Source organism: Stenella coeruleoalba (assembly GCF_951394435.1).
Source record: "Stenella coeruleoalba genome assembly, chromosome: 13".
Taxonomy (NCBI): domain Eukaryota; kingdom Metazoa; phylum Chordata; class Mammalia; order Artiodactyla; family Delphinidae; genus Stenella; species Stenella coeruleoalba.
In genome coordinates this window covers 13,620,647-13,642,107 of record NC_137159.1, presented here as the reverse complement: position 1 = coordinate 13,642,107, position 21,461 = coordinate 13,620,647, and the positions used below count along the sequence as shown (strand labels likewise).

General features: G+C 38.3%; 1 protein-coding gene across 2 annotated transcripts; it reads right to left on the bottom strand.

Annotated features, from left to right (window-relative positions):
* Positions 1-1,000: 1,000 nt before the first annotated feature.
* KRCC1 (lysine rich coiled-coil 1) lies at positions 1,001-21,249 on the bottom strand. Of its 2 annotated transcripts, XM_079940476.1 has the most exons (4): positions 21,088-21,244; positions 11,682-11,788; positions 11,146-11,318; positions 1,004-3,150 (listed from the first exon to the last, which is right to left on the bottom strand). In XM_079940476.1, exon 4 carries the CDS (start codon positions 3,129-3,131, stop codon positions 2,358-2,360), a length of 774 nt encoding a protein of 257 aa, XP_079796602.1. In that variant the 5' UTR covers positions 3,132-3,150; positions 11,146-11,318; positions 11,682-11,788; positions 21,088-21,244; the 3' UTR covers positions 1,004-2,357. The 2 variants fall into 2 exon arrangements, with proteins under 2 accessions (XP_079796601.1, XP_079796602.1); XM_079940475.1 differs by lacking the exon at positions 11,146-11,318 and having other exon boundaries at positions 1,001-3,150; positions 21,088-21,249.
* Positions 21,250-21,461: the final 212 nt, after the last annotated feature.

Here is a 21,461-nt window from a genome sequence, read left to right as displayed (position 1 = left end):
AGACAGCTGTTGTAGACAAGTTTGATGCAAAAGAGAAAGGAGATAGCTGAAAGAGGATGTAGGGTGTCAAGGGAGTTTTGTTTTTGTTTGTTTGCTTTGTTTTTTGAAGAGGGGAAACAGAAGCTTGTTTGCATATAAAGGAATAATCCAGTAGAGGAGAGATTCAAGGTGCAGGAGAGAGATGAAGTCCTTGAAAAGGTAAAAGGGTGTAGGATTCAGTGCATGAGGGGAGGGATTTGTCTTTATTAAGAGCAGGGACACTATTATTGTAGAGAAGACAGAGAACAGAATACTTGAGGGAAGTTTATAGATCCAGTGGTAGGACAATGAATAAGTCCCCCCCTGAAGGCTTTTGTTTTTTTTATTGGAGTGTGAGGTGAGGTCATCAGCTGAGAGAAAGGGGGCCCTGTATGGCAGGTACCAGGGAGGGGAAGGTTTGAGGAGAGAGGGGAAAATATAAGACATCTCTGAGGATGGGAAATTTACTAGGGAAACCTGATGGGTTGGAGGTTTGTGGTCATTAGTGTAAAATAAAATGGGTCACCTACCCTCTCTCCCTCCTCCCCTTCCTTCTTTTTTTTTTAAATGTATTTTATTTATTTATTTTTATTTATTTATTGGCTGCGTTGGGTCTTTGTTGCCGCGTGCGGGCTTTCTCTAGTTGTGGTGAGCAGGGGCTACTCTTCGTTGCAGTGCGCGGGCTTCTCATTGTGGTGGCTTCTCTTGTTGCAGAGCACGGGCTCTAGGCGCGCAGGCTTCAGTAGTTGTGGCACGCAGTCTCAGTAGTTGTGGCATGCGGGCTCAGTAGTTGTGGCTCATGGGCTCTAGAGTGCAGGCTCAGTAGTTGCGGCGCACGGGCTTAGTTGCTCTGTGGCATGTGGGATCTTCCTGGACCAGGGCTTGAACCCATGTCCCCTGCATTTGCAGGCGGATTCTTAACCACTGCGCCACCGGGGGAGCCCTCCTTCCTTTCTTCTTTGCTATTTGGGACCCACTGAGGTAGGAAGCTAGGCAAGGTGGGGACCCAGAGAGGTGTCAGAGCTGAGTAAGGCAGCAGCCTAGCAAGGGTGGTGAGACTGGTTACATGCAGAGAGTTGAGTAGGGGAAGGGAATATATATGATTAAAAATAATTTAAGCAAAGTAATTTTAAAGTTAATATTACAATAAACATGTAAGCACAACATTGTAGAATGCAAAGAGAGTTTTCATATCACAGCATCTTGTTGTTATCCAAAGCATTTTAGAGGCCAGTCCTTCTAGGTATATTTGATAATGAGGAAAATAAAGTGAATTCCCCAAAGTCACATAACAACTTGATGGCATAGTTGAGTCTAGAATCCTGGGATTCAGATTCCCAGGTCACCACTCTTTCTACAACAAAATAGCAGTGCTCAAAGACTTGATCTGCTTATCGTAAAAAAGTGGATTATCAGAATGAAAACACTGGTCAGGAAAGAATATTCCAATGGCTTTTTTTTTTTTTTTTTTTTTTGCCACATCACACACCATGGGGGATCTTAGTTCCCTGACTAGGGTTGGAACCTGTCCCCCTGCAGTGGAAGCTCGGATTCTTAACCACGGGACTGCCAGGGAAGTCCCTCTAATGGCATTTTCTTATAAATTCCCCAATTTCAACTATTTGGAAAAATTGTGGTCGTTCAGGTTTCTGCCCTAAAAAGTGGGTTTATATATGCTCAGTTATTGCTCTTCCAGAAGAACATCTTTGTTGAATAGGAACACATCACTGTGTGCTCAAAAATGCAGAAATCAGAAAACAAAAAAAATTGTAGAAATTAGAACTTTATTATATTATAAACATTTCCAGAATATAAACTGATTTTGTATCAAGACTTCTTGAAACGTTTAAAACTGTATGTAACTTAAGCTTATTATAATGTATGTCATTTTCCACTTTCCAATCTAGAAAATATACTGCAAGTTAGATCTAGCGAAGGGAAAAAAAAATCAATCTAAACTGCTTCACAGATATATAAAAACACCCACCCCAAACTAAAAGCCAATCAAGAAATAGATTCTGTAAAGCCTATTAATCCTCCAATTTAAAATAAATGACCTCCCAAGGGAAAAATACTTCCACCGTCATAGCAATTTGATGAATAAAAGCAGAGCCACCCTCATTAAGGGAAATTACATTACGCATAAGAAAAATGTAGTAATGATTTTAGAAGAGAAGAAAAGTAATTTCCATGTTGGAGAGCAAGTACATTAAATGTTCTCTGTTCACTTAGGCTCTGTACCTGTTCACATGAAAAGAGCGATATGAACGTGGACAACGTAAAACCAAGCTCCTCAACTATTTTTTCAGTTTAACCTCAGGAGAACCAATGCAAGAGCTTCAAAATCCAAGGATAGACTGGTCCCAAAGCATCTCCTCTTCTGTCCTTTCTTTCCCTTGTTCCTTTTTCTCTTTTCTACGCTTACGTTTCTCTTTCTTAGAGGCTACATCTCGGCTTTTTTTCTCCTTTTGGTTCTTAGGCTTTTCTGTACTGACTCTGACTGTTTCCGCCTCTGTTTTGTTTCTTTGGACGCTCTTGTGTTTGTCTAAATCTATTTCCTCATAAGCTTTCTTCCTCTTATGCTTGGGCCGCTCCTCTTCTGGCTTTTCCTGGCCTTCCTCTGGGTGCCTTTTTCTCTTCTGATGTATCTGTTTATAACTAGCTTGATGGGCACTGGTACTGTTTTCTAAGGAGAGGTGCCTGTAAACTCCAGATTCTACACTGTATGAGCTACAGTTATACTCTTGTTGACTAAAGTTCAGGGCTACTGGTTTTCCTGAGAAACAGTCCCTGGTGAATTGACAGTTGCTCAGGGAGTCTAGTCTCAGCCTGCTGTCATGAGCTGGTAGCCACAGAGGTAACTGCTTCTCCACTGCTTGTGAGATATTGCATGGTCTTCGGTAGGTCTGGATGGGTTCATAAGGGAGTCTTTGATCAAACATTCTACCCCTGGGTCTAGAATCAACCTCTTCTTTGTATCCACAGGTTTCCAAATAATCCTCTCTCATCTTTCTGAAACAAGTCTTTGGCTCTAAGCCTCTGGCTTTCTGCACTTTGATATAATCTTCAAGTTCATCTTGAAAAGAGTCAGATGTCTTCTTTGAACGATTCATTAGGTTGACAAGGGATTCTCTGTAGAGAAGATGGGAGAAAATTCTTCTTACTATATTATTTTATGCTGAATATTTCCTTTACTCTTGAAAAGAGTCTCAAAAAACAAAATAAAGAAGCCCAAACAAATTAAAACTACTTTGGCATGAAAGTTAAACATCATGACATTAAATGCCAAAAAGGAGCATCAGAAAGGTCAAATACTGCCTAGGCCACTCACAAATAATTTTATCTTTCTCAGAAGTGGGATGAAGAGGGTAGAAAGGAGCTGACATATAGAATTCTTTTGTAGGGCTAAAAACGTAAGGAATTAGGGATACAACAACTTACACATCCATGGTGACTGTCCTGATCTGAATGTTCAAACAATTTCTAAAGTTCAGAATAGTCAATTTTTTGTATACTGTTGTCTAAGAAAAGAAATAAACCATAGAGAAGTAATTTGATCTTTAAAAATCTTCTGTTTACTCACACAAAATAAAATGAACACATATACTCACCTGACTAGAGTATTTTAAGACTTAATAATAAAAGGATGTTTGTAAAATGGTTTGGGAATGCTGGAAATTAGAAATTCAGCTATGAGACAAAACTAATCGTAGGTACAGGGCATGAGGAAAGACGAGGGACAAGAGTTCCGTATCTTCCAAACAGGGTCTTGGATTTCATTCCATTACTTCTGATTGGTGAAAAAAGCATTCTAGAATGCCTTCTGGTTTGTTCTCTATTAAAGCACTGGTGGGAGGGGTAAGGAAGGAAATGGAGGTGACAGCTGAGAGGGGCTAGGATTTATATGTAGAGAAAAGTTTCAAAAGAAATTTAAATCAGATAATGCTAGTCTTTGTTTGCTTGTTTAAATTTCTTTTGGCAGGTGGGGGCAGTACAACTACTATTTCTCTTTCTCTCCACCCACCTCAAATCCTGCGTTACAAATCTAGCAGAAAAGGTACTCACTATGAGATGATAATGCGCTAGATATTTTTGTGTTGTACTTTATTTCCAAAAATTAGGAGGCAGCATAACCCATGTAGAATCACACATTTCTGTCCATTAACAGAACAAGTCTGAGAGCAAAATCTAGAGTCACTAGTGATCAGCTAGCTTTACTGGCAATTTGAGATTAAAAAGAAAATCTAAATGAAGCCTAATTTGGTGAGCCAGAAAATTCAGCCCTTATTCTACTCAAACAGTATAAAAATTCTGACTAGAGCAAAATAATGTAACAAATAATTGATTAAATATGGGTAAAAAAATTTGAACAGACACTTCAGAAAAGAATATATACAAATGGACAATAAACAAATGAAAGATGCTCAGTGTCATTCGTCATCAAGTAAATGTCAATTAAAAGCACAAAAAGGTACTACTTCACACTCACTAGAAAGACTGAAATTAAAGAGACTGGTGAGGATGTGCAACAACTGGAATTCTCATACATTGCTGGTAGGGATGTAAAATGATACAACTACTTGGAAGACAGTCTGGTAGTTTCTGAGGAAGTTAAACATACACCTCACATACGATCCAGTTATTCCACTCCTAGATATTTATCCAAAAGAAAAGGAAGTATATGTCCACATAAAGACTTATACATGAATGTTCATAGCAGTGTTATTTGTAATAGCCCTGGAAAGGAAAAAAAAAAAAAAACCCAAATATTGATCAACAGGTGAATGCATAAATCAAATAGTGGTATCTCTATAGAATGGAATCAATGATAAAAAGGAATAGGTTATTGATACACTTGAAATAGATGAATCTCAAAATCATCATGCTGAATGAAAGAAGCCTGACAAAAGAGTACATACTATATTATTCCATATATATAAAGCTCTTGAAAATGGAAACTAACCTGTAGTAACACAGTGGTTGCTTGGGGATGAGGCAGGAAAAAGTAGGAGGGAGTGATTGTAAATGGCACTTTTGTGGGTATGGATATGTTTACTATCTTAATTGTGGTGATCATCTCATAGGTATATACACCTCTCAAGACCTATCAAATTGTATACCTGGAATACATACAGTTTACTGTATGTCAACTATACCTCAATAAAACTGTTAAAAGTCACTAATAAGATTAAAAAGATGTTGATACTTGTTAAAACTGGATGGTGGGTGCATGAGCGTTCATAATACTGCTTTCTCTCCTTATATGTTTAAATATGTTTTATAATAAAAAGATTTCACCTCATAGCCGCTAGGCTGGCTATAATCAAAAAGACAGAGAGGTGCCACTTGTTGAGACACAGATCAAGGAAGAGCCCCTGTAGCAATGATCTATCCTATAAGCTTATAGCCTCATCCACCAGAGGGCAGACAGCAGAAGCAAGAAAAACTATGATTCTGCAGCCTGCGGAAGGAAAATCACATTCACAGAAAGATAGACAAAATGAAAAGACAGAGGACATTGTACCAGATGAAGGAACAAGGTAAAACCCCAGAAAAACAACTAAATGAAGTGGAGATAGGCAACCTTCCAGAAAAAGAATTCAGAATAATGATAGTGAAGATGATCCAGGATCTTGGAAAAAGAATGGAGGCAAAGATTGAGAAGATGCAAGAAATGTTTAACAAAGACCTAGAAGAATTAAAGAACAAACACCTAGAAGAATTAAAGAACAAACAAACAGAGATGAACAATACAATAACTGAAATGAAAAATACACTAGAAGGAATCAATAGCAGAATAACTGAGGCAGAAGAACGGATAAGTGACCTACCTGGAAGACAGAATGGTGGAATTCACTGCCACGGAATAGAATAAAGAAAAAAGAATGCAAAGAAATGAAGACAGCCTAAGGGACCTCTGGGACAACATTAAACTCACCAACATTCGCATTATAGGGGTCCCAGAAGGAGAAGAGAGAGAGAAAGGACCCAAGAAAATATTTGAAGAGATTATAGTCAAAAACTTCCCTAACATGGGAAAGGAAACAGCCACCCAAGTCCAGGAAGCACAGAGAGTCCCAGGCAGGATAAACCCAAGGAGAAACACGTTGAGACACATAGTAATCAAATTGACAAAAATTAAAGACAAAGAAAAATTATTGAAAGCAACAAGGGAAAAATGACAAATAACATACAAGGGAACTCCCATAAGGTTAACAGCTGATTTCTCAGCAGAAACTCTACAAGCCAGAAGGAAGTGGCAAGATATACTTAAAGTGATGAAAGGGAAGAACCTACAACCAAGATTACTCTACCTGGCAAGGATCTCACTCAGATTTGATGGAGAAATCAAAAGCTTTACAGACAAGCAAAAGCTAAGAGAATTCAGCACCACCAAACCAGCTTACAACAAATGCTAAAGGAACTTCTCTAAGTGGGAAACACAAGAGAAGAAAATGACCTACAAAAACAAACCCAAAACAATTAAGAAAACGGTAATAGGAACATACATATCAATAATTACCTTAAATGTGAATGGATTAAATACACCAACGAAAAGACACAGACTGGCTGAATGGATACAAAAACAAGACCCATATATATGCTGTCTACAAGAGACCCACTTCAGACCTAGGGACACATACAGACTGAAAGTGAGGGGATGGAAAAAGATATTCCATGCAAATGGAAATCAAAAGAAAGCTGGAGTAGCAATACTCATGTCATATAAAAGAGACTTTAAAATAAAGAATGTTACAAGACACAAGGAAGGACACTACATAATGATCAAGGCATCATCCAAGAAGAAGATATAACAATTATAAATATATATAGACCCAACATAGGAGCACCTCAATACATAAGGCAACCACTAACAGCTATAAAAGAGGAAATTGACAGTAACACAATAATAATGGGGGACTTTAACCCCTCACTTACATCAATGGACAGATCATCCAAACAGAAAATTCATAAGGAAACACAAGCTTTAAATAACACAATAGACCAGATAGATTTAACTGATATTTATAGGACATTCCATCCAAAAACAGCAGATTACACTTTCTTCTCAAGTGCTCATAGATCATTCTCTAGGATAGATCACATCTTGGGTCACAAATCAAGCCTCAGTAAATTTAAGAAAATTGAAATCATATCAAGCATCTTTTCTGACCACAACGCTATGAGATTAGAAATCAATTACAGGGGAAAAAATGTAAAAAAACAAACACATGGAGGCTAAACAATACGTTACTAAATAACCAAGAGATCACTGAAGAAATCAAAGAGGAAATCAAAAAATACCTAGAGACAAATGACAATGAAAACATGACGATCCAAAACCTATGGGATGCAGCAAAAGCAGTTCTAAGAGGGAAGTTTATAGCAATATAAGCTTACCTCAAGAAACAATAAAAATCTCAAACAAACAATCTAAACTTACACCTAAAGGAACTAGAGAAAGAAGAACAAACAAAAACCGAAGTTAGTAGAAGGAAAGAAATCATAAAGATCAGAGCAGAAATAAATGAAATAGAAACAAAGAAAACAATAGCAAAGATCAATAAAACTAAAAGGTGGTTCTTTGAGAAGATAAACAAAATGATAAACCATTAGCCAGACTCATCAAGAAAAAGAGGGAGAGGACTCAAATCAATGAAATTAGAAATGAAAAAGGAGAAGTTACAACAAACACTGCAGAAATACAAAGCATCCTAAGAGACTACTACAAGCAACTCTATGCCAATAAAATGGACAACCTGGAAGAAATAGACACATCCTTGGAAAGGTATAGACACATAGGTATAACCTTCTAAAACTGACCAGGAAGAAATAGAAAATATGAACAGACCAATCACAAGTAATGAAATTGAACCTGTGATTAAAAATCTTCCAACAAACAAAAGTCCAGGACCAGATGGCTTCACAGGTGAAACTGTAGAGGAAGGAAAACTCCCAAATTCATTCTATAAGGCTACCATCACCCTGATACCAAAACCAGACAAAGATACTACAAAAAAAGAAAATTACAGACTAATATCACTGATGAATATAGATGCAAAAATCCTCAACAAAATACTAGCAAATGGAATCCAACAACACATTAAAAGGATCATACACCGTGATCAAGTGGGATTTATCCCAGGGATGCAAGGATTCTTCAATATATGCAAATCAATCCGTGTGATACACCATATTAACAAATTGAAGAAGAAAAACCATACGATCATCTCAATAGATCAGAAAAAGCTTTTGACAAAATTCAACACCCATTTATGATAAAAACTCTCCAGAGAGTGGGCATAGAGGGAACCTACCTCAACATAATACAGGCCATATATGACAAACCCACAGCAACATCATTCTCAATGGTGAAAAACTAAAAGCATTTCCTCTAAGATCAGAAACAAGACAAGGATGTCCACTCTCGCCACTATTATTCAATATAGCTTTGCAGGTCCTAGCCATGGCAATCAGAGAAGAAAAAGAAATAAAAGGAATACAAATTGCAAAAGAAGAAGTAAAACTGTCACTGCCTGCAGATGACATGACACTACACATAGAGCATCCTAAAGATGCCACCAGAAAACTACTAGAGCTAATCAATGAATTTGGTAAAGTTGCAGGATACAAAATTAATGCACAGAAATCTCTTGCATTCCTATACACTAACAACAAAAGATCAGAAAGAGAAATTAAGGAAACACTCCCATTTACCACTGCAACAAAAAGAATAAAATACCTAGGAATAAACCTTCCTAGGTAGACAAAAGGCCTGTATGCAGAAAAGTATAAGACACTGATGAAAGAAATTAAAGACGATACCAACAGATGGAGAGATATACCATGTTCTTGGATGGGAAGAATCAATATTGTGAAAATGACTATACTCCCAAAGCAATCTACAGGTTCAATGCAATCCCTATCAAATTACCAAAGGCACTTTTTACATAACTAGAACAAAAAATCTTAAAATTTGTATGGAGACACAAAAGATCCTGAATAGCTAAAGCAGTCTTGAGGGAAAAAAATGGAGCTGGAAGAATCAGACTCCCTGACTTCAGACTATACTACAAAGCTACAGTAATCAAGACAATATGGTACTGTCACAAAAACAGAAATATAGATCAATGGAACAAGATAGAAAGCCCAGAGATAAACCCACGCACCTATGGTCAACTAATCTATGACAAAGGAGGCAAGGATATACAATGGAGAAAAGACAGTCTCTTCAATAAGTGATGCTGGGAAAACTGGACAGCTAGTTACATGTAAAAGAATGAGATTAGAACACTCCCTAACACCATAAATAAAAATAAACTAAAAATGGATTAGAGACCTAAATGTAAGACCAGACACTATAAAACTCTTAGAGGAAAACATAGGAAGAACACTCTTTGACATAAATCACAGCAGGATCTTTTTTGATCCACCTCCTAGAGTAATGGAAATAAAAACAAAAATAAACAAATGGGACCTAATGAAACTTAAAAGCTTTTGCAAAGCAAAGGAAACTACAAACAAGATGAAAAGACAACCCTCGGAATGGGAGAAAATATTTGCCAACGAATCAACGGACAAAGGATTAATCTCCAAAATATATAAACAGCTCAAAAAAAACAAACAAACAACCCAATCCAAAAATGGGCAGAAGACCTAAATAGACATTTCTCCAAAGAAGACATACAGATGGCCAACAAACACATGAAAGGATGCTCAACATCACTAATTATTAGAGAAATGCAAATCAAAACCACAATGAGGTATCACCTCACACCAGTTAGAATGGGCATCATAAGAACATCTACAAACAACAAATGCTGGAGAGGGTGTGGAGAAAAGGGAACCCTCTTGCACTATTGGTGGGAATGCAAATTGATACAGCCACTATGGAGAACAGTATGGAGGTTCCTTAAAAAACTAAAAATAGGGCTTCCCTGGTGGCGCAGTGGTTGAGAGTCCACCTGCCGATGCAGGGGATACAGGTTCGTGCCCTGGTCTGGGAAGATCCCACATGCTGTGGAGCGGCTAGGCCCGTGAGCCATGGACGCTGAGCCTGTGCATACGGAGCCTGTTGCTCCGCAATGGGAGAGGCCACAATAGTGAGAGGTCCGCGTACCGCAAAAAAAAAAACAAACTAAAAATAGAATTACCATATGACCCAACAATCCCACTACTGGGCATATACCCACAGAAAACTGTAATTCAAAAAGACACATGCACCCCAATGTTCACTGCAGCACTATTTACAATAGCCACGTCATGGAAGCAACCTAAATGCCCATCGACAGACGAATGGATAAAGAAAATGTGGTATATATATACAATGGAGTACTACTCAGCCATAAAAAGGAACTAAATTGGGTCATTTGCAGAGACATGGATGGATCTAGAGACTGTCATACAGAGTGAAGTAAGTCAGAAAGAGAAAAACAAATATCACATATTAACGCATATATGTGGAACCTAGAAAAATGGTACAGATGAACCTGTTTTCAGGGCAGAAATAGAAACACAGATGTAGAGAACAAAGGTATGGACACCAAGGGGGGGAAAGTGGTGGTGGGGTGGTGGTGTGATGAACTGGGAGATTGGGATTGACATATATACACTAATATGTATAAAATGGATAACTCATAAGAACCTGCTGTATAAAAAAAGACAAAAAAAGACATAATAATAAGTGTTGACAAAAAGGAGGAAAAACTGGAAACTTCATTCATTCTTGGTGCGAATATAAAATGTGCAGCTACTTTGGAAAACAGTTTGGCAGTTCCTCAAAGTGTCAAACATAGAGTTACCACGTAACCCCAGCAATTTCACTCTTAGGTTTCAACGCAAGAGGACTGAAAATCTATGTCCACACAAAAAGTTGTACAAAAATGTACACAGCAGCACTATTCCTAACAGCTAAAGGCAGAAATGACTCAGTGATCATCAACTGATGAATGGATAAATAAAATGTGGCAATTCACACAATGGAATATTATTCAGCAATAAAAAGGAATGAAATACTAATAAATAGTACAACGTGGATGAACCTTGAAGACATGCAGAGTGAAAGAATCCAATCCCAAAAGATCACAGATGGTGCAGAGATCAATGAAGAGGTGAATGGAACCTTACCCTTATCAGGTTGAGAACTTGGTGGAGAAATTTGATCATATTCACCCATTAATTGCTTCAGTTTCTTAGCATGAACTTTCCCCAAATAGTGACACGGTGCAACAACTGAGCTAAAAACCATGATGCAGAGATTTAAAAATCTATTTTTTGTCCAATACTCCACTCCCATTTACCTGAAACCAAACACAATCTTGTTATAACAATTAAATAATTCAAAGTTTAGAATTACATCAACATAGATCAATCATCTGAAAACGCATAAAATGCATCTTCAATTTCTTATTTTGCTCCCTGTAAATCTGAAAGTAAAGCTAACTTTTTGAGTATGTATTTTACCCTTGAAAAATAAATAATATTGTTTATTTTAGAGAAAGTGATCCAAAGTTTACACCTCTGAATTTGAAGATAGCACTCATGAGTTTTAATATATCTGATCTGAATTAACAGTTTTAAGAGTTTTGCTTGCTTTCAAGTCAAAGTACCAGCTTCAGTATAAAAAATACTAACAATTTGGAAGCCCTTTATTTTCAACCTACCTCATAATGTGAAATCCACTGCAATTCAAATTATGGCACTATTCCTTACAAGCCTTTTACAAAAGGTATCTGTAAAAAGTTCAGTCTTTGCTCATTCAACGTGGTATCTATGAATAAAATAAAGGGAGGTAAGACATTTAGGGTAATATTTTCAATCTTCAACTGAATATCATTTCATATACCATCTCAAACCTTAATTTCCTAAGTGCTTACAAGGCTAACGTACTGGCTTTTTGCTTATTAGAATGACAATTTTAGTATAAAAACATCTAGTAAGCCTCTGATATTTACTATGGTAATATATTTTTTAGTCCAGAAAATACCATTCTGAAGGAGAAGTTATTAGGGCACCAGTAGAACTCTGGACTTTATGGAAATGATCTGGGGCATCCAGCCTTAGTACTTCGTGTCTTACAGCAGACTTGTTACTGACTTCTACTGACCTCTGTAATCGCTAAAATCCCAGAGGTAGCATCTCTCTCCCCACATTGGCTGTCTTCTCCCATCTGGTACTTAATGTAATTGACTAATTTCTCTAAATGCAGGACTTTACACTTCATCTTGTAATGGGTTTAGGCCACCTAAACCTCTGACAATCTTTAAAATTCAAATTGTTTTAATCTTGACATTTGCTACTTTTGCCACACATAGTTTTTATATGCATTCAGTCTATGTGTTCATCCATGTTACTGGCGAAAACTTTAAGTAGGAAGACAGTAAGATAACACCTATGGCATGCTACAAAGCATTCACCTCTTTCCTTCATCTAGGATTGCTCTATTCATTCCCAATAAGAAAGACATTAAGAATTTCATAGAATCTGAGTTTATTCCAAAATTAAATTCAGCATCTTTATGTGAACACTCTATGCTTCTCCACGGCGCTCCCCACCATCTTCCTTCTTATGAGTCTGATTATTCAAATCTATTTGTACTATATAAATGTCTTATTTTTCCATTTTATTAATATTTGAAAAATACATGACATGTCTTCCTAAATTGTAACTATTCTTTCTACAGCAATCGTTCTCAATCTCAACCATTTTGACCAAAGCATTCTATACAGTCAGACAAGTGAACTCTTATTGCCTGGAGGTCTAGGGAGTATACAGCCTAGAGATCAATCACAGAAAGATGTATTTCAAGTTTCATGATTAACCTTAAAACCTCATGAACTTCTTGAATTCTAGTCTTAAAACATCCAGTTTATGTAAAAGTTTTAACTTAATCTTTAAATAAAATGTGCCATTTAAACTTCAAGTACCTCCTGGCACACTGCTGGATACCCCAAAATCTCACGGAAAACTGAGTGTCCTCACTGAAGAATATGATCCCACAACATTCCTCTGATCTACCAGATGGTTCACAAAAGAAAATAAGGCATGGCATCACTTGTACTTTTAGTAAACCTGAAACTGCCTTTTATGGTCACTTCAAAGTATTACATTTACAAGTCACCTATTAATAATTTGTTCTGTAACACTTACCCAGCATTGCCCTTACCATGTACCAGGTACTATTTCAGCACTTAAGAATAGTAACTAATTTTATCCTCCTAAGAAGCCTATGGGCTAAGTACTGTTATGATTCATAGTTAATAGATGAGGAAACTGAGGCATAGAAAAGTTGAGGAACATGTCTGTGATTGCAGTTAATAAATGACAGGAGCAGTCTGGCTCCAGAATCTGTTATTAACTGATATGCTTGGCTGCCTTTCCAACTGATGTAAAACTTCTCCACGTCTGGAATCCACTTCTCCGCTTTTACAAAACCTGAAATATTTTCTGATCTCCAGGGCTTTACACAGCTCTCCATTTAAAAAAATGAAAAGTTAGCCACAAAATGGTGGAACGCATTCTTATTTCATACATCAGACAAAGGACTTATATCTAGAATAAATAAAGAACTCTATGACTCAATAATAAGACAAACTCAGTTAAAATGGGCAAACAATTTGAACAGACATTTCAGAAAAAATAAAGAAACAGCCAAGTAAATGCGAATTAAAACCAGAAGATAATACTACACCATCATCAGAAGGACTAAATTAAAAGGACTGAAAATACCAAGTGTTGGTAAGGACGCTGAACAACTGGAACTCCCATACACTACTAGTTAGAATTTAAAATGGTACAACTTTACAATCTGACAATTTCTTTGAAAGTTAAATACCTACTATATGATCCGGTCATTTCACTCATATGTATTTGCCCAAGAGAACTGAAAACATATGTCCATGCAAAGACCTGTACATGAATATTCACAGCAGCTTTATTTGTAATAGCCCAAAACTGAAACAACCCTAATGTCTATCAACAAGGGAATGGGTAAACAAAATGTGGTATATCCATACAACAGAATTATTCAGCTGTAAAAATGAACGAAATAGCAAGACATACAACATGGATGAATCACAAAATCATCATGTTGAGTAAGACACAAAAGAGTACCTACTATGAGTCTACTTATAAAAAGTTCTAGAAATGCAAACTAATCTATAGTGATAGAAAGCAGATTAGTGGTTGCCAGGGACAGGGGCGGAGGGAGGGATGGACTGTAAAGGGGCAGGAGGAAGCTGCTGGGGTTGGTGGAAACATTCGGCATTTTGTTTATGAAGGTGGTTTCATGGGAGTATACACCTGTCAAAAACTCATTGAACTGTACACTTTAAATAAGTGTCGTTTATTGTAAGTATACCTCAGTAAAGTGTACGAGAGGACCTTAAAGATCTATAATGAATGTTTTGAAAAAAAAATTCTACCTTAATTTGTTAAACTGGAGTTTTAAGTGTTGGCTTTGTTTCTAGAAAGATCACCCACCTAACAAAGCTCGAGTCACCTATGCAGAACTACTGGTTGTCATACTATGTTAATTATCTCACTGCTTCTAGGAGCCAGACATAGGGACTCTAGAGTCAGTTCTGGCATTTGTTAGTTATATGACCTTGGTCAAGTTTCTCAACCTCTAACACAGGATATAACATACACCTCAGAGTTGCTGTGTGTCTTAAGGAAATCAGTAAATGTAAAGTGCTTAGAAGAGTGCATGGCACATAGTGAGTGCTGTACAGCTGAGCTGTTTTTATTGCTATTCAGGATTTCATCTACTTAACTGATAGAACGAAATGTTTTTCCAACCAATTATTCTAGTAACTACAGAAAGTAGAAAAGGTTATGGGTAAACAGGTCAGGAGTGCCTGACAGGAATACCTATCTATTCTTTGTATTTCAAGCTAACTCATGTTTCAGAGGGACTTTGTTTTTTTGGTGTTTTTTTTTTTAATGAAAGCTGAAAGTTCAACTTGATCCTTATTATCTTTTCTGATTGCTCTGATTTTAAACCAACTCTTTATAAAGATTTCAGTTTACGTCCTGTGTTAATGTCTGCTACATACAATGTCTAAAAGAATATGGAGTGTCAAGCAGAAACACGCAGGCTATTTACAAGCTGGTATTAGGTCTCAAGCAAGAAATAGTTTGTCTCTTCTGAAACTAACCTGGAGTATTTTTTCAGTTGTACCTTCTAAAATTTTTGGAAAAAATCTAGCAAAATTCTGAAAACTTGACATTCCTATTTGTACACCACAAGCCTAGTTATAGACCAACACTCACAATGCCATTTACTTCCAGGAAAGATATCATAGCGGAAAGAGAAAGAAAATGGAATCTTTTATTTTGGAGAAATGAAACTATGCACGTTGTTATTCAATTGCTGTACAAGGTTTGGTCTTTTTTATTTCAATATTAGTAGCTAAAGCCATTGCAAAAGCTAAAGTAATAAAAACACTGCACGTGAACTACTGAGTTAAATATGAAACACACGAAGAGTATGAATTACTCGTAATTCAAAACTGTCTAAAAAATGCTTCATATCTTAATAAAATACTAAGAACCACTCCACTTTTCCTAATTCTAGACCTGTCAGAGAGAATTTGTTACATTCCAACCACCCTTTTAGAAATAGCAAAACCTGAATTTAACTTTTGCATTGTATGAAATGTTTTTAATATGCCTCAATAGGTTTAATAGGTTGAACGAGCAAATCAACTCAATTTGAGTGAAAAATTTACTAAAATTTTTCACGCCCACAGCACATTATTTGATTTGTGTTGTGACATGGTATTAAAACATAGTACAGCATAAAGGTTTTAAAAATATTTATTAAATATCTTTAATCACTTAAGAAAAAAATGTTTGAGCAAAATTAGGAATGTTAATTTGCTGAGTTTTAGGTGTAATTAGGTTCCCTTTAATAAATTCTTCCTCTTTAATAAATATACCAAATTAATGGCATGGTCCTATACTTTTAAACTTAGTTCACTAAGAAGCATTAAAAGACAATTTTCCCCACTATTTGCATCTTCTTTCTCTCAGCAATGTTATGTAGCATTCACTGTACTTTGTTAAAGTTATCCAAAAGTATTTTGGTTTTTGATGCAATAGTAAATAGTATTTTTTAAAAAATCTCAATGTCTAATTGCTTGTTGCTAACATTTAGAAATACTATTGGATTTGTATATTGACCTTGTATTTCGTGTCCTTTATGATAAACTCACTTCTTATTCTAGTAGCATTTCCCAAAATTCCTTGGGGTTTTCTACATAGATGATCATAGCATCTGCAAATAAAGACAGTGTGATTTCTTCCTCTCCTATCTGTAAACGTTTTTCTTTTTCTTGTCTGACTATACTGGTTAGGGCCGCTAGTACAATACTGAAAAGAAGTGGTAAGGATGGATATCCTTGCCTTGTTCCTGGCTCTTGAGATTTGCAATCTTTTAATACCATTATAATCTTAGGAAAGACTAAGTAGAACACAGCACTAAGTTTTAGGAGACTAGGTAACTGATTCTGTTATCTTAACCAAAGTATGCTGGGACTTCCCTGGTGGTCCAGTGGTTAGGACTCTGCGCTTCCACTGCAGGGGGCACAGGTTCGATCCCTGGTTGGGGAACTAATAAGATTCTGCATGTCGAGTGGTGCGGCCAAAAACAAAAAAAACCCCAAAGGAACCATTAACCAAAGTATGCTGTTTTATTTCTTTTTGTTTTGACTTTGAGGGTCAAATCCCATTTAAGAAGTTTTGAGAGATGCAGGGTGTACCTGTTAGCATCATGAATATTCTTAACTGTGTTAGTTATTAACCTTGCCTTTTCAGGAAATGAGATTAGTATGTGACCTACGAGTTTGCCAAGCTCTAGCTATTTTACACTAATACTACAACCATAAAAGTAACTGAGGATTTACTATGGCATATTTCCAATGACAAAATACAAAGAAATTAACAAAATCATTAATTACAGGCACTAGTTACATGCTTAACATAAAATATGTCTTAACTTAAACTAAACCTTTGAACATCAATAATTATATGTAATCTATGGCTAGCTAGCTCAAGGCTCTTGCTTGTGAAATTAGTTTTACTTGGACCCATGGCAGACATCCTATGTCAGAATGCCACCAAATACATGCCAGTCCTCCTAAAAGATCAGTAAACGTGAATGGGTCTGTGAATGCTCTTGTCCTAACACACAGTACCTGGTCCATAGTAGGAGCTCTAACTGTTTTCTGAATAACTGTAAGAAGGGCTGTTAGCTAGATTTTCTGTCAGTTGACTCGAATCTCTGCTTACTGTCAAGAAAACAAAGGAACATTTTTGGCAATTGCTATGTAAATGGATTTATGATTCAATAAGAATTCAGAAATGTTCTTCATTCTTAAAATGAGTCTAATTTTTTTTCCTAAAAAGCAGATAAGCAAGAACTGTTTGCTGTGGTTTTGTTTTTACTGATTTCTTAGGAATATTATTACTCAGTAGAACATTTTTTTTTTTTTTTTTGTGGTACGCGGGCCCCTCACTGTTGTGGCCTCTCTCGCTGCGGAGCACAGGCTCCGGACGCGCAGGCCCAGCGGCCATGGCTCACGGGCCCAGCCGCTCCGCGGCATGTGGGATCCTCCGGGACGGGGGCACGAAGCCGTGTCCCCTGCATCGGCAGGTGGACTCTCAACCACTGCGCCACCAGGGAAGCCCCTCAGTAACATTTTTAACTATCAAAAATATCTGAGAAACTTGACTGAATGAATTACAAAGTGTCCTGGAAAATCTTTCCCTTGACCATAAATGCAATGCATATTTCTTTTCATATAAGTCTGGTCATGTGGTATTTCTTTGGGTTTTTGTGATTGAGTTTAATTTCTCAATTTCCTATTTATAATCTTACACCGTCTATATATTCCCTGATTGCTAATTTTTAATCCTTACTGAGCTTTGTTTATTATCAAGCCCAATACAGAGGAGCTCCTTATAAGAGTGTTACAGCTATAGGTGAAAATGGATCTGCAGTTTTAATAGTATCAGGATCTTGAAAGTGAGAGTGGAATTTTAATAACTGGAAGCATGCCAATTCTTTGATACCTTTTGGAGGAATCTCCTAATATAGTCTTTTAAGAAAAAAGAAGATACTGGCCAAGTACTAAGCAAATTTTTTTTTCTCTTCTTGTTCATGTACTATTATATTGGCAATTACGTTAGGCTTTTATAAATATCTAAACTAAAAATACCTTGGGTCCTACTCCTACTAGTGTTTTAAACAGCATATCAAATATTTACGTGTTAAGTAGCAGTTAACTGAAAAGTTAATAGGATATTTACTCAAAGCGACAAGAGGTAATTTTTAGATAACAAGTTGTATTTTGTTTTTCAAATCCTAGTGGTCTCAAGCATAACTCAACAGACTTCATTAGTCTTTGAATGTCATTTGATGGCCATTAGAGGTCAAAGTTTCACGTTTTATGAATTGCTGTTCTAGTACACAGCCAGGCCATGGAAAGAATACCAGTATGGAGCAGCAAAATCAGTTCACAGTTTTAGAGCTGTCAAGGAGCTCAGTTTAGTTAGTGCAGACTTCCTCAACCTCGACACTACTGACGTTTTCAGTAGGATAATCTTTTGTTGTTTGTGTTGCTGGCCTGTGCATTTTAGGTTGTTTGCGGCATCTCTGGCCTATACCAAGTAGATGCCAGTAGCACCTGTAATCACCAAGCCCTTTCTTGTCCAGTGGCAAAAACCAAGGGGAAAAAAAAAAGGCTCCAAACACTGTTAAATGTCCTCTGAGGAGGGGGTGGGGCAAAAGCACCCCTGATTTGAGAACCACTCAGTTGGGCTAGTCCAACTCCCCTCCCCACAGATGACAAAACTCAAGTCCAGGAAGTTTGGGACTTAGGGTCATACAGCTAGTTAAGAAATTAGCATTAGAACTTAACAGTCAAGACTCCTATTCCAGTATTCTCATACCACCTTGAAGCAGTATAGAAAAGTAACTGCTAGCGTCGTGTGAACTGATTTAAAGTGTTTAGTAATTGCACATATTCAAAGTCATTGCAAAAAACCAAGTCTGGCAGAAAGCTGTATTTTTTTTTTTTTTTTCGTAAGAAACTGTTTCCAAATCTTCCTGTGATGTGGCCATGGGAGCTAAGATGAATTGTAGTCTTGACACATATAAACTGCTCAGGCTTACTTGTTAGTGAAAGGCAGGAAATCTGGTACGAAAGCAGAAAATTCAAGAGATTTTATTTTTTAATATCCTAACAATCATACTAACCCAGGCTGATTGAAGACACTAAATCTAGTCTTCCAAAGGTTGTCTTCACTAAGGGACTTAATGGAACATCATTTGGTTGCAATGAAATTCTAACTTCCATTTTTAGTGAATGGAATTTATATAAAGTTCTTACAAAATGTTTTAAGAAATTTATAATACTTTACTGTTTGCCATTCCTCCAAGTGAAAGGTATAAAAGATTACTGAATACCACACAAAAATAGAGTATATTGTGGAAGAGGATGAAAATAAAAATTATTTTAATGAAGTTACTATATTTACTGTTGTCCCTCAGGAAAAAAGAAATTAAATTATCCAACAATGTTCTGGCTTCCACCATCTTTCTCTCTGGAGACAAAAAGCAACATAAGGCAACACTGCAAATACTAGAAATTAATTATGAAGATGGCGTAACGTTTTACTAGATCTTCTGCAGTGGGATCAAGCTCCACCGTCTAAAATCCTTTCCAAAACTTCCTTAAAGCCTAAACTCAGGGTTTGGAACCAGCAGTTTGTTTGCAGGTATACAATAATTGTAGAAACTCAAACATCTCTTAGATTGAGATGATCAAGAAATAGCTTTATGTGTTAGGGAAAATGTGCTGGTGAAAACTCTAGGCAGATATACTCCTTCCAAACTTCTGCACAAAGGCTTGACCAAACTTTAACTTGGCCTCCAGCAGCCTGTGGCTACGGCCCTCGGATGAACCAGCCCCATTTTGAGCTCAGATCTGGAAAAAGTTGGGGCTGTCAAAAGACATTTACTGTTTGTTCTAGCCAACACCTGATGACAGGTCCCTGGCCGCTCTTCAGTACTTAACTAAAAAGGGATTACGATTGTGAACCCTTGCTCTGTCCCTCTGAGATGTATGTGTGTACCTCCTACAACTTAGGAGTGTCTTTCTCAAGGATCTGGAAGCCATTCCTTTGCAGTGTAATCATCAGGAAGGACAGGGCCTCTGTCTCCCAGTCCCTGTGGGAAAACAGAATCCTCACTTCCGTAACTGCCAGCGAACTGACACAGCTCGCCTGATGCAAGGACACTACCCAACCCTTTGTAATTCTGCACGTCCCTGCCTCTACTTGAGCTCCACCTTGCCCCATTCCTACATTTTCTCTTTAAACCCCCCCGGACACCTCTGCGCAAATCGGAATGGAGCTCAGCTCTTTTCCTACTGTCAGTAGTTGCTGAATAAAAGCTGTTTTCGCCGCCCCGATGTCCTGCTTTATTAGCTTTGACGCGGGCAGGTACATATTAAAACTCAGACCACTGTCAAGATAGGGCTGTAAATCTTAGAGGCTTGTTTTACACGGCGTAATCCTCAAAAACCCGGGCAAACTCTACAAAGTGATCCCTCAAAAGCCTCACCCCCTTCTCTCCTCTAGGGCCCGGCACCTTCAAGCTCGCGTGTTTACTTCCTACTCTCCCCGAACTCCGAACTCCACTTCTCCCCACGTGTGAGTGAGGTCGCTACTTTCCAGGATGTTGATTTCACCCTGCGCAGGTCTACGCCCTTCCACGTCTGGAGCCTTTTCTCTCCTCGTCTCTGTCCCCTCGATCTCTGAGTGTCCTCATCACCCCCTTCCCTCTCCCTGACGCTTCAGATCCACGGCCTCGGCCTGGTCGCCTCTCTCCCGCTCCAACCTCAGCTTCCCCGGCAGCGATCCGTGTGGGGGCCCCGGCGCCCGTTTCCGGGCGTGGCGGGTGGAGAGGGGAGCGTACTCTCCGGGCCCGCCCGGCCTCTCCCGGGCCGTGGGGTCGAGGGGCTGAACGCCTGGGCCGCCCCCGCTGCCGGGGCGGGAACTCACCTTCTCTGAGGCAGGGGCGGCCGTCTACAACTACTGTCCCCCTCCCCGCCAACACCGCCGGCCGGTGGGTAGGCCGAGGAGGAGTAGGCGGAGAGGCAGGGACAACCGCTGCCTCCGCAGCCGAGCTAGCGGGGTGGGGGCAAGAGGCGGAGACCTGACTTCCGGAGGGGAAGTCGCCGCCACCACCAGCGGCTAACTGGACGGCACCGCCCCCATGGCGGCGAGGCGCGCTACTGCGCTTGCCCAGCAGCCCCGCTCCCAGAAAGCCCCGTTTAGCCCCGCCTTCCTGTTTACCCCGCCCCCTTCGTCCGCTACTTCCGGGGCTCGGTTCTAACCTGGCTCGCGCCTGCTGTTCTTCGGCTGCTCCGGGTCTC